The 12,715-nt window shown below is 36.7% G+C and overlaps 1 protein-coding gene across 1 annotated transcript in view; it reads left to right on the top strand.

Annotated features, from left to right (window-relative positions):
- MAN2A1 (mannosidase alpha class 2A member 1) overlaps window positions 1–12,302 on the top strand; it is a 126,694-nt gene extending 114,392 nt beyond the window's left edge. Inside the window, exons 20-22 of the mRNA XM_086480083.1 lie at window positions 4,252–4,446; window positions 11,159–11,269; window positions 12,150–12,302. Of these exons, the coding sequence (XP_086336209.1) occupies window positions 4,252–4,446; window positions 11,159–11,269; window positions 12,150–12,302 (459 nt within the window). The remainder of the gene's footprint in view (window positions 1–4,251; window positions 4,447–11,158; window positions 11,270–12,149) is intronic.
- Window positions 12,303–12,715: the final 413 nt, after the last annotated feature.

The following is a 12,715-nucleotide window of genomic DNA, read 5'->3' as shown; positions in this document are numbered from 1 at the left end:
TTTCTCTGTTAGCTCAATTAAGTCCAGTTATCAACTGCTTCAGCTTTACTTTCTTCTTTAAGTATTTTCCATTTCTTTCTTCTATTCAATTACTAAATGATTTCTGAAAAGTCTAATTAGAGGTTTTCCTCTCTAATTAAGGACCTCAGTTCTGAATTTAAACCTGGATTTAAACTATTACCAGAAAACTCTCTGAGTCTTTTCTTGTTCTGTTCAATCCTCTATTTATCAATAAAATATCTCATTTCTGATATAAGGGCACTTTTTATAGATGAGGCCATTCTTAGAACTTGTTGCAAATTGTAATGTAAGGTATTACTAAGGTGTGGTTTATTTGTTTGTTTTTCCTTAAAACTGAAAGTTAAGAATTACTCACTTTTGATGACAAGGGAAGATCCTATATGAGGATTTGTTTACATCTATTGCACAGTCATTCAAAGGGATGAATTTCAACACAGACAGTTTCCAATTGGATAACTGTATATGAATGTGCTGTAAGGTAGTCAAAAAAGGCAGTATTTGCTTTGATTAGATCTCATTAAGGTAGCACTCAGCTGTATCAGTGGCATTCGTCAGAATCTTGCCAGTACATAATGTTTGTAAGGCTGCCAGTGGAGCTCCATTTACACTTTGAGTACTAAACACTGTCATTGAAGTTGAGGAAATAATGCCGTGTTTGAGAGAGCAGTACTTTAATTAGATGAAGACTGTGGGACTACGTCTTTTGACTTAGCATCAGCAGGGTACTGCTGAAAGCCACCCACATAGTGAATGTGCTCATAGTGACTATTCTTCCAGATGCATTGTTTGCACATGTAAACTCTTCCCATCTCTCTCTTTTCCCAGAGTCCCATTTATATTTCAAATCACTAGGTTGAGAGGGGAAAGACATACTCCAATCCTTTTGTGACTGTGATGTACCTAGAAGGGAGTGGGATTTGAAGTGTCTTTTCTAGGTCTTCTGTGAGAGCATTGTCATCACAGGGTTTGCAAAACCTTTTTTCCCTTGGTGTCCTGGCAGCTTTTGGCACTGGCTGTACTCTCCAATCCCACTGCTATTATGTAGTTTCACTGAATGACTGCACTTATTCTGTTGGTACAGTCATCCAAAGCTGACTGTCATTCTAGGTGTGGGAATACAAGATTCAAGATAAAATGTCTGCCTAAGTCTTAGTGCAGCTTTTCAAAGTTTCAAAGTGGCTAATGCTTAAGTGCAGTATTTATGCCTGTGATAAAACATGTAAACACAGCAGGGGCAAAAATGAGCCACATTATATCAGCTCTGGTTCTAGCATTTGCCGGAGTCCTTCAAGACTGTGTTTCTCTGCAATCCTCAGTTATTTCTAGAATCTTGGAACTGAGGAGACACCCTTTATGGTTCTGCTAAGGGTTATCTGAGAATTTTGTCCCATTGCCCATCAATAATAAATGATTCTCTCACACCCAGAGTCTTCTTCAAAGTTTACAGTGTCTTTCCTTCCATCTTTCCTGGTTTCTCAACCGGAATCTATATTACTTCATCTTTATATAAAAACACCCTTTTTATTCATATTACTTCTGTTAGCCTTAGAGAAGGCTTTGAAGATTTTGGTCCTAGAGGATTGACCTACCCTGTGCTATCTTTTTCTAGACAAGGCTGAGGATTCATCTCATATTTTTACAGGTGATTTTTTTTTTACTTTCATATCGGCCAGTATACAAACTTTCTTCCCATTTTTTCCTGTTCTTCTCATCTCTGAGATTTGAGCAAGGCTTAGACCCATGGATGTCATGCTTGTGTTTATGTGCACAGTATTTTTCTGTACGTGGATCAGAAGCTTTCAGAAAGATCTCGTGTCTCCATCTCAAATGCCTTTGGTGGCATTTCCTGAGGAACATCTTTTTGTGAAATGAGAACATCTAAATGAGTTCTGTTTGTTTTCAGGAAGCACTGTACTTCCAGGCATAAAGTTGCACTTAGCAGAATTATTATTCAGTCACTCTTCCCATAAAAAACTGTGGCCCTTCTCCAAGTAGGCATTTGGAATGTCTTAAGTGAGAATTTGCATTTAGATAAAGCATTGTTTAAAAAAAGATATTTCTGTGAAGGCTCACCATTCTTCCTTTTTTCAACTACTTGGAGTCCCTTAAACCTGAGAAATCTGAGTTGAGGGGAGCTGTGTTGGATATGGGGCATGCACTTCTTACTTTGACGTGTTCGTAGTGTGTTACGCAATGGTTGAAGGTAGAGGAGGAAATGGCTGAATGTGAATTCTGTTTAGGCAAAATTGCTGATCTCAAATGCTTTGAGTATGAATGCCCATTATTTACATGCGCATATGAAAAACTGATCTCAAATAACTGTTGTTGCTAGAAGCCATTTTGTCTTATGCTTGTTCTCAGGGTAACACGTGTAGTACTAGGAACCAGTTGCAAGGGCTTTTGATACATCTTTTATTTTAAATATTATAATAAGATTAATAAATTATGTGACTGATTCATGTGTAATTTGTAAGATATTCTAGGAGACCTTCTTTTAAGTTCTCAGGTGCAAGCAATCAACTTATTTTACAGAAAAAAGAAAAATTGAATAGTAGTAAGAAAACTGACCATAAAATGTTTTGACTGACTAGCACATCTGTGGCAACAGAGTAAACTGTGTCCTTTTGCTATGAAAGAGTTTATTCTTCTTTGAAAGAACACGTATATGCACATTTGCCCTGTGGGTAGAGAGTGCATGCAGTCACTTGAACTGAAGACTTTCAGCTTTAGCTGTACTTTGAGCAAGCTTGCTCATACTTTAATGGGAAAATAAAATCATGACAAGAAAGTTTGCTGGTGATGCTGAACTATTCAAGGTAATAAAAAAAAAGTCAAGGCTAACTGAAGAATTGGAGACTTAAGACTGATTAAGCATGCAGTAAAGTGGCAGATGTAAATAAACGTAGTGAGGCACATGGAGGAACAATCCTCTACAACTATCAACTTATTACCATTTATGGAAAGTAATTGGGGGTCATAATATATCTATAAAAATACTAACCTCTATGCTAAGTAGCTACCAGAGAGGCAAACAGTGTTAGTCATGACCAAAAAAAGCACCAAGAATAAAACAGAAATTATCATCTTGGCAGCTCTGGCATATTTTCAGTTGCTATGCTGCTAGATGTATTTAATCTGTAATGCTACTGCAGAGATATAAATAAGTATGCATACGTGCATACGCATCCCAAAACAGGAATTACTGTTGTGGTTGACCATTGTAAACTGATAAATAATACTCCCCTTTGCTTTAAGTATCTTCTATTTATTTTTTGTTTCCATGTTTTCAGCCTATCACAAAATGCAAATTTAAGATATCGGTGCTTAAGATCCTATGTTTTCAGTAAACTTTCTGCAAAGTTTTCACTAAAAATCACCTGTTTAAACAAGCAGGGATTTATATTATTAAGTATGCAAGGGAAAATAAGAGCAAAATTAGTTTTCACCCATTTCTACCTTCTCTTCACTGACACTCTAAAACAGAAAGTGCCTTTTTTAAGTCCCTTTGTTTTCTGTCTTCTATGGAGCTTTAACTAGTTATTGTGATCATGTAGGCCTTAGTCATCTTGATTTTGTAGCATGACTTCTGCAGCCATGTAAAAGCACTGCTAATACAAAACTTTGAAACTACAAAACTTGTTAAAATCTTTGGAGAGTGTCTCTTCAGTTCCTGCTGGCATGACATTGAAATAAAACTGCTGAAAGAAATCTTTTGCATTGCAGACCAAGACAAAGATGCTAGTTGCAATTTCTTCCGACAGTTTTTTAAGAAGTTAGATTTAAAAAGAAAGAAGGATGTAGCATACAAGTTAGATGAATCTGAAGAAAGTAGAAATAAAGGACAGAGAATTTATGCAGAAAAGGAAGCCTGCTGTCAGTATTAAAGTAGATACTGAATAGATAGGAGCAACTTGCTAATGTAGTAGCTAATTTCTTTCTCTAAACTGCATTGTTTATACATCACAGAAAGCTGAGGAATGGTGTAAAATGAGGTGTTACCTAATGATCATTTTGAAAGATACACTAGTGGTTTGTAAAAACAGGAAGTATACCTAGTTCTAGAAGAGAATTAGTAGATGATCAGCAGTTTCCAAAAGTAAAATGGACAGTCCATAAATTTACATTCTGTATTAAGTTAATGAAATCATATATAAAGTAAGTGGGTTTCAAAATTTAGACATGATGGTATATTTGCTTGATTTTACAAATATTTTCTCTTGTGTTTTGCAGAATGAAGAGAAGGCATCAGTCAGTTTTCCCTCTCTTCTTAGCCATATGACTTCTTCTTTCTTAAATCATCCTGTAATTCCAATGACAACATATGCAGATTCAGGTGTGCCAGAGATGCTAAATACTTTTTCTCCACTCATGTCATCCATGCCTTGTGACATTCATATCGTCACTCTGAGGACAATCCAATCAAAGGTAAGGTCAAACCACTATTTTTATGAGCAAACATATGATATAGCTTATTAATGTAGTTTAATCAAATACTTTATTCTAGGAAACTAATGGGGGGCGTATATGATAAACTGCAGTGTGATAACTTGTTTTTGTTGATTCTGCGAGAGCTAGAGACTTGTGTCTGTTTAAGTAATGTGAAATACGGGAGTCTTTTTTTTCAGAACATAATTGTATGCATAGTGCATTATTCTGTCACTGGAGGGGGCACATTTTAATGTATTCCCAAAGTTTAAAACCAGAAGTGTTCATATACTTTGGCCTCTTCTATATTAACAAGAATTAAATGTAAGGTCATTAGACTTTGTTCTGAGTACAATAATTTGTGTGTTTAATAAAGCATATAATTTTAAACCCCTTTGATTCCATTTGGAATACTTAAAGAAAATCTACCACATCTTAACATGAATAAATTGTTAAAATATTAAAAGACCTATTTTAATTATTCTAACATCAGCTTACAATCCTTGGTTTCTGTGAAACTGTTCTCTGGTAGGCTTACAATTAAACAAAAAAATTTTTAAAAACGCAAACAAACAAAAACAAACCAAAAACCCAACCCAAACCCTGTTCTGGGCTCAATTTTTTTTTTTTCTTTGCAAAAGAACTTACACAATTGTAACCACCATATTTCAATTTCTGTTTGATAAACTATAGAATTAGAACTTTTTGTGTGTCCTCCTTCTGCCAGCTCTTGTATAAATTCTTTTCAGTTTTTCAGCACCTTGTAAAATGTGGGTGTATTAACTTCATACTGTACTGCAGTATCATCCACCAGTGCTATTACCATAGATGAAATCCCTTTTTCATTCTGCTGTATTTACATACTTAGAAACCACAGTTGTCCCTTCACCCTTAGGGTCTTCGGTGGTGGCTGAGGTAGAACTGCTTATCTATAATATATAACCTCAGATTATATTCAGAATATTGGCAAAACTTGCCCATTAGCTACTGTTTTATTACAGTTCTTCATTTTTACTCTTATAAAACTTAAAGAATTGGTTTACTTTCTCACACTTTCTCTGTTAGTAGTTCAATCTCATGTACACTTCTTCAGCTGTAACTGTTTCTTATTCTGAATTTCAAAGTGGAATTGCTCTTGATTCTGTGGGTCTTATGCCTTTGAGGAGTTAGGAAGTAGCTTTGTATTGGATTAAATCTTCATGTGAAGTGTATGTTCCACACTTCACTGTAAAATCTTTTCATTTACCTCAGCGAGCTCAGCAACACCTGTTTGCTTCAGCATGTCAAGTTCAGGGGCAGACCTTCATGAACCTGCCCCCTCTCCCTTTTCAAGGCCTAAACTTCCTCACCTTGTTTTTATCATGTGGCCATGAAAGCTGTTAAATGGAAGGCTGGCTCTATGTCTGCTGTTTTGCAGATACACTGCAAAATAGACCTCATAGGTGAATTCTGCAATTTTTATCTGGGCTATACTGGCCGAACTATCCCAGTTGGTATAAGGTTGTTTGAGACTATGATCTATTCCCTGTCCACAACTTGATAATTACTTGATTGACAGGTCTTGAGCTTGCAGCATTACTTTGTGCACTTCAGAGTGAAAGTTATCAGTAGTCATAGGATAGGAGCACTGTTGTTATAGGTATAGAACAGTTCTTCCCCACAGCAGAAATTGCCCTATGCCATGCAAATAATTTTTTGTGTGACAAAATGGTCTTTTTTTAATCTCTTATCACTTTGTTTCCTTTCCCTGTCTTCCAAGAATTTGAATAATAAGTGTTATAATTCTGGCTAATTGACGCAATGCAATTTTTCCCAGAAATGTAGACTGCTTCTTTAGCTGTTGAAGTTTATTTTCAAGAAATTCTACCATTACTATTTCACATGAAAGGGTACCAAATTAAAATAAAGTGTTATTAGAAATCAGAATGCATGAAAGTGCATGAAAACATCAATGAGAAAAAACTTAAGGGAATTCCTAGTTTCCCTTTAAACTCTGCTTCTCTCAGCAGGAACATATTGCTATTGTTGTAAGATATGTGATCTTGTAATGGAAGAGTCCAGTGCTTTAAGAATATGAAATTTAAAGAAATGTTTTAATAAAGCTCCAGTTTTTAAGTTGTTTGACCCAGATTTTACCTACTGTAAGTAGACTGGGCCTTGAGATTTAAAAACTGAGTACATTTGTCCCTTTATACTACATATAAATACATATTTTTGTCATGTTGCTTCGTCTTTTCAATGCATGTCTATTTGCTTACAGTAATCAGATAAAGTTTTGAAATGTTTTGGGCTTTGTTCTTTCTCATCAAAATTTTAGCAGTGTTGCCCTGAGATACAGCGTATGAGAAAGCCTAGCAAAATTTTTTCCATCTAGAAGCCTAATGTGAGAACTGCTTTTTATTTCTCAGAGATCAAAATCAAAACAAACTTTGGCAGCTCTTCGAAGAAAGGGAATCAGAGATTTGGTAGTACAGTAGTTACAGAATTTTTGTTATGTAACAATGCTGTGAAAATTTCAATAATCAATAACAATAATCAACAATAGTAATAATCAATACAAGATTATGGATGTCGTTTGTTGAAAATTGAGAAATTTGATACAGGTTTTCATGCAGTTAGCATGGTCACGTATAGAAGGTATACTTGATGTAAATTAGATTCATCCTTGTTCCAATATTCCTTGGACTTACATACACTTAATCTAATTTACCTAGGGGTGGTGTAAGAAGAGGTAAGCTAAAGTAGATACAGAGGCTGTCGCAACTTACTCAGTCTTACACCTGCTTTGGTAATGAGTTAGAACAGCTTAATTTATTACACATGAGTGCTATGTGCATGATAAAATCCTGGGAATTGGTTGACTATTATGTCATAGATGTTTATACTTACCAAAACTCTTTTCCTGGAAGTGTCATTAATTGTTTATTATCTTTGTTTTAAATCTTCTGAATCTTAATTAAGATAATATTTAATTTAAAAAACTTAAAAGATTAAATATGCATGCTGTCTTTGGAACTGCATAAATGCATTTGTTATGCAGATTACTACGAGCTGATTCCACTGTAATAGAGAGAGTGTTGATACCCATTACTCACTTGTCATTTTTAACATCAATTTACCCCATAGGAAGTTAGGCTTTTGCAGTATGAATTTTAATATTTCACTAATATGATGCTTAGGGAGATGGTATTATTTTGTGTGTATAAAAATGTCTACTTTTAAGTGCAACACTCATATCAATGACAGTGAATACGCAGTCAGGTATTTCATAGTTAGAGACATCATCATTATTACCTTACTTAATGTGGAAAGTAGTACTACTGTTCCAATAAGCAGGATAAGAAATTTTTCAGCCATAAATGATACTGAGTAGTGTAAACTTATTTGAGTATGCTGACTGTAGGTGCCATTCATTAATTAAAAACTGATTTTAGGTGGTTATAAACTAATGTTGTTCATGAAAATCTTCTCAAACTGAGTTTTATTCGTTATTTGTAAAATATGCAAAGTTTTTATCAGTCAAGGTCTTACTGCAAAGTATCTTATTTCAATTCCAAATACTGTTGAGTAAATTTTTACTATTTTAAATGAGGAACTTAGAAAACATTAAGTTTTATCAGTTCACCATTTTTTATTATTTGAATGAGTACTTAATCCTATGAATTTGTTGTACTATGAAGTTCTGTCATGCTGAATTTCAAATAAGCTGGTTCAAGCTGTTTCAAGATCTCCTTTATTGGGAGAAAATTGGTTTGGATCTGAAGCCTGTTAGATTAAGACCTCTCTCGTTTTTTACACCTTCAAGAGCTAAAGCATCACAAAGTGCCTAATGCTTGTAGGCATAGGTTTCTCCAAGGCAGGAGATACTTATTGGAGTACTAGAAATGGACCTAACTCATGGCAGAGACTTTTGGGGAAAAAGCACCAGTACAAAATCAAGTAAACCAGAAATAAATTAGAGAAAAGAGCTAGCATAGCTGCAGATAGAACCATCTTTTACATGCCCTTATTATATATATACTAAGAAGAAGAGCTGAAGAATGTAAAACAACAACAAAAAAGTAGCAAACGCATGATAGAAAATTACTAAGGTGAGCGTAGCAATACAGCAGACAGCTTGCAGCACGAAAGACATGCTGTTATGTGCCATTCATGTGGTGTGAAGCTAGCTTGCGTGGATGTGAAGAATTTCTTTTATGTTCCTCTTCCTGTACAAGAGTAGTTTTCTACATCTTATTGTAAAAGAAAAAAAAAAAAAGATGTTTTTGTGTAAATTGAAGTTTCCCAGCCAGTTCTAGCTATGCCTTTGTTAATTGAAGTATGTATCAGAACAGGATTCTGATTTGAGGCATTTATATGCTATGCTTGTGTGACCCATTTGTCCTGAGTGATTTTAGCTATTTGGTCCAAATTAGGAAGCTGAGATTGTGAGTAACTCTTGGCTTACTCTTTGATGCCTGTTGAACCTCAAGAGTACTGTATATCTTATCTATAAACATAAAATGTGTGTAATATTTGTATTTTAGTATACATTTCATGTACACCTTAATCATCATAGAATCATGGAATGGTTTGGGTTGGAAGGGACCTTAAAGATCACCTAGTTCCAAACCCCCTGCCATGGGCAGGGACACCTTCCACTAAACAGGTGGCTCAAAGTCTCATCCAACCTGGCCTTGAACTCTGCTAGGGAGGGGGCAGCCACAGCTTCTCTGGGCAACCTGTTCCAGTGTCTCACCATCCTCACAGGAAAGAATTCCTCCCTAATATCTAATCTAAATCTACCCCTTTCCAGTTTTGAAAACGTTACCACTTGTCCTATCACTGCACTCGCTGATCAAGAGTCCCTCCCCACCTTTCCTGTAGGTCCCCTTGAAGTACTGGAAGGCCACTCTAAGGTCTCCCCAGAGCCTTCTGTTCTCCAGGCTGAACAACCCCAACTCTGTCAGCTTGTCCTCACTGGGGAGGAGCTCCAGGCCCTAATCATCTTCGTGGCCATCCTCTGGACCAACCTGAGCAGGTCCATGTCTGTCTAGTGCTGGGGTCCCTAGAGCTGAAGGCAGTATTCCATCTAGGTGGGGTCTCATCAGAGCAGAGTAGAGGTGAGGGGAATCACCTCCCTCAACCTGCTGGCCACACTTCTCTTGATGCAGCCCAGGATGTGATTGGGTTTCTGAGCTGCGAGCACACACTGCTGGCTCATACTCAGTTTTTCATCCACCAGCACCCCCAAGTCCTTCTCCACACGGCTGCTCTCGATCCACCCATCAGCCTGTATCTGTGCTTGGGATTGCCCCAACCCATGTGCAGGACCTTGCACTTGGCCTTGGTGAACTTCATGAGGTTTGCACGGGCCCACCTCTCCAGCCTCCCTTCCCTTCAGCATGTTGACCGCACCACACAGCTTGGTGTCATCGGCAAACTTGCTGAGGGTGCACTCAATCCTACTGTCCATGTCGCCAACAAAGATGTTAAACAGCACCGATTCCGATACCGACCCTTGAGGAGTGCCACTCATCATTGTTCTCCACTCGGATATCAAGCTGCTGACCATGATTCTTTGCGTGTAATCCATCCAGCCAATTCCTGATCCAGGGAGTGGTCCATCTGTCAAATCTGTGTCTCTCCAATTTAGAGACAAGGATGTTGTGTGGGACAGTCTCAAATGCTTTGGACAAGTCCAGGTAGATGATGTCAGTTGCTCTTCCCTTATCCATCAATGCTGTAACCCCATCAGTAGAAGGCCACTGAGTTTGTCAGGCATGATTTGCCCTTAGTGAAACCATGGTGGCTGTCACTAATTACCTCCTTATTTTCCATGTGCCCTATCATAATTCCAGGAGGATCCACTCCATGATCTTGCTGGGCACAGAGTTGAGACTGGCCTGTAGTTCTAGAGGTCTTCCTTTTTTCCCTTTTGAAGTACGGGGGTTATGTGTCCCCTTGGAAGTTCTCCAGTTGGTGGGAACTTTTCCAGGCTGCCACGACTTCTCAAACATGATAGTGGCTTAGCCACTTCATCTGCCAATTCCTTCAGGACCCACAGATGTGTCTTATTGGGTCCCTTGGACTTGTGCATCTGCGGGTTCCTTAAATGGTCTCAAACCTGGTCTTCTCCTACAGTGGGCAGCCTTCATTCAGGCTTTGCTTTCTGCAACTTGGGTGGTGTAGCTGGAGCACTTGGAGGAGGTGATCCTTGTATATTAACCAGGTTTCTTGGGCTCCTCTTTGCTGCAGGGATGTGTCCCATGGTATAGACGAGTTAGACTTTAGAGGACACCTTTGCAAAGTGAAAGATTGATGGAACATGGTCACAATGAGTTTTTAAAACTTGACTGTTGTAATTAGCATATAATTTCTAGTTTGGTTTTGGTTTTGCCATGTAATTTTTCTGGGAAGCCTGTTAATACAACTAAGATAGCTCCACTTGAATTCTGAGTCTGTACATGAGCATCTACTGAGCTTTGAACTCCTTGGTTAAGAACTTACAAAATACTACAGAATATAACTGTATATTTAAATTCTCTTTGCTGTTTAGTTCTTTCTCTGTTTAGTCTTATATGCATTAATGAAACATGACAATTCAATATAAGATGAACATTAGCTAAGGCATAATTTGCTCTGTCACTGTAGGGTAATGGTAATTTTATGAGGTCCTAAAATGTCTTTCTAGTTCTGCTACATCCCGAGTAATTTCTTATTTTATTTTTAGGTAGATATTGAGCCGTCTGATGAAGCTGCTCTGATTCTTCACAGAAAGGGATTTGACTGTAGATTTTCAAACAGAGACACGGGTCTGCTCTGTTCCACTACTCAGGGAAAGGTATACTGATATTTTATGGGTAGCTAACCTTACACGTATTGCAGAAACACTGATAAGTCAAATTATAGGTGAAGTCTAGGTATTTATTTCTCAATAGTTATATTTTCAGGATAATAGTTATGTTTATCTGGAAAGCTGCTTTCCATTCGATAGGTTGGTGTGACCATGTAAGCATCAAGAAGTAAACTTCTTGGTCAGTTTTAATCTCATTAACTTCCTGTAAATGCTGTTTTCATATAACACAGATCAGTATTTCTCAAATTTTTAGAGTTTTACTAAGTACAAAGAGTCAAATTACATTCTGAAGTGTATCTATTATTAATGTATCCACAAATGATGTGACTCTTACTTTGAAAACTGTTGCGTATTATAGCATGTCCTTTGTCTACTCCTGCTCACTTACGTGGCCTAACACCATTGCAAGTATCTGAGCATTTTGCAATTGCTGTAGATTTATGATGTGTAAGAGTATGAAATATAAATTATACAACTTTGTTCTGAGAGTTACAGATAGACTGGATGGTTATGAATCTGTTGAAATTTTGTAATCAAATTTTGAAATAGGTTTGAGATTTTCTTTAAGCAGAAGAGTGTTTTGTTCACAAGAAGAGTTTAATCCAAAGGTTTCTGATGAGTTTTTTAATATATGGATTTAAGTTACTTGCTTTGAAATGTGGCAAGTGAACACTGCCTTTAAAGATCTAATTCAGTGCATAGCATTTGAGACGTGGTACATAAAAATATTCATGATCTTTGGTGTAAGAATTGCTGTGCTGATACCTTAAGAAGATGTATCATTTGGATCATTGTTAGAATTAGGTTAAGGTCGATTTTAAGGTATATGCTGTATTTTCTAATATTTTTTTTTTTTCCTTCCCAGATAAAGGTGCATAAACTCTTTAACAAGTTCAGAGTGGAAAGTCTTACACCTGCATCTTTATCTTTGATGCACTCACCTCCGGATGCCAGAAATCTAAGTGAAATAAATATGAGTTCTATGGACATAAATACGTTTCGGATTCAGCTAAGCTGAAATCTGGCTTTAATACTCAGATAGAGAAGAGGAATCTGCAATTATATCTCCTCTAAGTTTCACGTGCAATAAAAAGCACATTATTATTACTCCAGCTTCTGGATACTGTGAGAAAAACATGCATTCTATAATTTTTTTTGACCAACACAGTGAAAAGCCATGTTGTCAGCGACTTTTTTGGTTTTGGGGTTTTTTTGGGTTTTTTTCTCATAAAACAGCAACATCGGCATAAGTTAATGCAACAAGTGAAGAAATTTCTAAGGATGTTAACCTCTCAACAAATTAAATCTCAGGTTAAATGCTAACTAATGATGTTTCTGGAGTTTTAATTTTCTTAAAGAGGGGATTGGATTTTAAACGGCCTTCTTTGCTGATCCTCGATGAATTTATGTACAAATAATTCAGTGTAGAAA

This window comes from Leptosomus discolor, chromosome Z (assembly GCF_034619465.1).
Source record: "Leptosomus discolor isolate bLepDis1 chromosome Z, bLepDis1.hap2, whole genome shotgun sequence".
In the NCBI taxonomy this organism is placed as follows: Eukaryota; Metazoa; Chordata; class Aves; order Leptosomiformes; family Leptosomidae; genus Leptosomus; species Leptosomus discolor.
This window is presented reverse-complemented; position numbering and strand designations above follow the sequence as displayed.